Below are 3,411 nucleotides of genomic sequence, written 5' to 3'. Positions count from 1 at the left end.
CACTGCTGAACATAGGCCTGCTTTAAAGATTTCTAGAAAAATCCAAAGTATTCCTGCGATAATGACTATTAATAAACATTTACTATACCTTTCTCATAATTAGGATTATCACATACGAGATAACTGCATATTATTAAAAGAATAGCAATACACACGCAAAAATGACGCAATACGATTATAATTGAAAACAATGGCTTTATATCTAATAACTGTACTGATATCATTCGTTGGGAATCAAAACATACGTCTTTATACATGTGCCTTCATCTTTTAGTTAGTTGATACTCAATCACTGATATGAATAGAACTATTGTACTTTCTTCTTATAAAAAAGGTGAAAGGTTTGAACCAATAGGCTCTGTTATAGGACTTACGTGTCGGAAACGGGCGTAATTAACTCATCGACGTACTGTGATAGTGGAATAATCGTTGTGTAACTAGTAATTTCTCTTTGTGATCGCACGAAGTATAAAAGTGAATCGTTCAGCATCCGGCACCGAATACTTCCGATAGTCTCTTGCCTGGTACACGGTCGCGTGATGTTACTCAAAGTAAGTGATGAGATCTTCGCTTTTAATTGCGATTTTATCTATAAATTCGGAGGATTGCCTTTTTGAGATATTACTTTGACAAATATTTTTTGTGTTAATAGTTGGTAACTGTTAGTAAATTTGTGATTATAAAATAGTAATAAATTTTATACTCTCTCAAAATCTTCATTTATTTAGCTTACAATTGACATTTCTTTTATAGGTAGCAACTACTGTAACTCTTATAGTGTCATGCTTAGGCCATGCACCGATCTATGACGAGCGATCATCAAACGAAGCCATCTCAACTCAAAGTTTTAACCGAGATGACATACCTATATCTTATAAATATACGTCAATTCATGTTTACTCGACACAAAAACCTATTGATGAAGACGATGTAATACGTCCCCAAGGACAACATAATTCAGAATACCATGCCGTACAATATGCTCCTTTGGTGGAAAATACAACCAAAAATTCCACTCGATATACCAAAGTTGTTGTAGATCCGAATAATATTGCCAAAGAACCAAGTACTATAGAGAATGATAAATTAGAACCACGTAAGCAACCCGCGAGTACTGGCGATGTTGCGAAGGCAAAGTATTTTGTATCGGGACATAATATAGAGGTAAAACGATCTCCAAACCGAAATGCAGGATATAACGCTATTTATCAGAGCCGTCCAGAGAACTTGAAAAGCACGCTTACTGAGGTTTGGAATTACAATACTATAATTTTGGAATATTTTGAATAATTTCATTTGTAACATAATTAACATGCACTTTTATTCCAGATAACTGATTATAATTTGGGAGACTACGTGAAACCCCAAACATCTAGTAAAGGAAATGAACACACAAAATCTTTTAGAGCTTTTAAAGAATTAAAACAGGAACCGTTTGCCTGGATGTTCGAACATAAACCAAGACCAGAGAAATATGTGTTAGTAATTTTAGACAGTGAGCATATTACAAGATTATTACCACAACTTTAAATTATTACTTAATTTCAGGTATTATAAGGGAGAAAGAAATGTACAACCAAATAGGTTGAACCCACTTCCATCACACCACACACATAGGATGCAAATAAATGTAGCTCGTATTAATGGGCATGCGCAGATTATCGGTCGAGAGATCATCATAGGCGACACATTAAAAAACTTGGAGAAACCACAAAAGCATTCTCATCGAAAAGGAGCACTCGGACTAAATGGAGATCAAAGGACATTATTATATCCTTTACATAAACGGCAGACATATTTAAAGTCGTAATATTATCTAGAAAATTTATGTAATAAATTAATATAGATAAAGAAATATTATTTAATGTTATATTTATAATTGTTACGAAAATTAAAATATTTAAAATATATCTTGATTTTAAAATCCCTACATAGTTACCCAATACTTATGTTAAATAATTAATTATTAAAAAAAAACAATACAAGCAAGGATCTTGATAAAATTGAATAACTTTAATATAAACAAAATAAACTTTAATATTTTGCTTTAGTTTAGATATATAATTTATATAAATAAGAATTTTGATTTATACAAATTTAAATAGCTTTATTTATATAATTAAGGCATAAAATGCTGCATATAAATGCAGAAACTGTGTTATCAATCACTCATGATTATAAAGTAAGTATGTCGCCGAGATTTAACGAGAATGAGATGAACGACAAGTTTGTTTCATTCTACAATCTTTAACAGCAAAGTTGATGCTTGAATTCACAAATACAGTATGCTATCGCACCTCTTTCTATGAGTTTTGATGGCTTTAATTTATTTTAAACTAGCGACCCGCCCCGGCTTCGCACGGGTATAATATAACAAAATAACAATATTTCTCCACTATTTAATAGATGTTATTATTATACATATAAACCTTCCTCTTGAATCACTCTATCTATTAAAAACCGCATCAAAATCCGTTGCGTAGTTTTAAAGATTTAAGCATATATAGGGACAGAGAAAGCGACTTTGTTTTATACTATGTAGTGATACTAAATTATAATAATAATACGCTTACAGTTACCCCAATATTAATAAATTAAACCAAGCATAATCATTGTTCATATACCACCTACGTTTATTTCCTAACATTCCCATACAAGTGACCTAGTTACTATCAACTAGGCTATGTATAGACCTCTGTCAATTTCAAAACTTATATGACCCAAGGCAAGGCCGTCTGGTTAAACTACTTACAATAAAATCGATAAGCCGATTACTATAAAAGTGTCAGCTAAAATGTATGAAGTATCATTCACTGTTAGGAGAGATACCAACAATGTACACCAAAGTGAGTTGGATTGTAATCCTAAAGTGATGAGTGTAAAAGTGGTGTAAAAATTTTATGATCAATATCAATAACGAGATTAATAAAAATCTGTGTCAATTAAGCGGTTTAAGCAGTTTTATAATCGTGAATGTCATGGACTTGGATCCCGACATTTATAATTTTACGCAACTTTTTATGCATACTTGAAGAATGAGCGTGGCCGATACGCCTCATAAAACGTTCCAACGGTCATATATAAATCTTGGACTTTTTAAAGCCCTAAACTTATACAGCTTATTAGTAGCGTTTTGATTTCATGAGCTAATCCGATTTTTACATTCATGTTGACATAAAGGCTTCAATCTCCTTAATTATATTTTTTTGCAGATCGTTGTTCTGTGCGCTTTCGTAGCGGTGTCGCAAGCGGGAGTACTCGTCGCGCCCGCGCACTACTCGTCCGCTGCCGCGGTGTCCTCCCAGAGCATCGTTCGCCACGATGAGGGTCACGCCGCCGGCCTAGTTGCGCCCGTCGCCAAGGTCGCCGTTGCCGCTCCCGTTTACCACGCTGCCCCCGCTCCCGTTTACC

At 33.9% G+C, this 3,411-nt stretch overlaps 1 protein-coding gene across 1 annotated transcript; it reads left to right on the top strand.

The window, feature by feature from the left end:
• Positions 1 to 268: 268 nt before the first annotated feature.
• On the top strand, positions 269 to 1,880 carry LOC119191598. The gene is made up of 4 exons (XM_037445486.1): positions 269 to 551; positions 754 to 1,248; positions 1,330 to 1,478; positions 1,549 to 1,880. Exons 1-4 carry the CDS (start codon positions 540 to 542, stop codon positions 1,808 to 1,810), a joined length of 918 nt encoding a protein of 305 aa, XP_037301383.1. The 5' UTR covers positions 269 to 539; the 3' UTR covers positions 1,811 to 1,880.
• Positions 1,881 to 3,411: the final 1,531 nt, after the last annotated feature.

The sequence above is a fragment of the Manduca sexta genome, unplaced genomic scaffold, assembly GCF_014839805.1.
Source record: "Manduca sexta isolate Smith_Timp_Sample1 unplaced genomic scaffold, JHU_Msex_v1.0 HiC_scaffold_1681, whole genome shotgun sequence".
In the NCBI taxonomy this organism is placed as follows: domain Eukaryota; kingdom Metazoa; phylum Arthropoda; class Insecta; order Lepidoptera; family Sphingidae; genus Manduca; species Manduca sexta.
The sequence above is the reverse complement of the archived record's forward strand: the minus strand, read 5'-3'. Positions and strand labels throughout refer to the sequence as shown.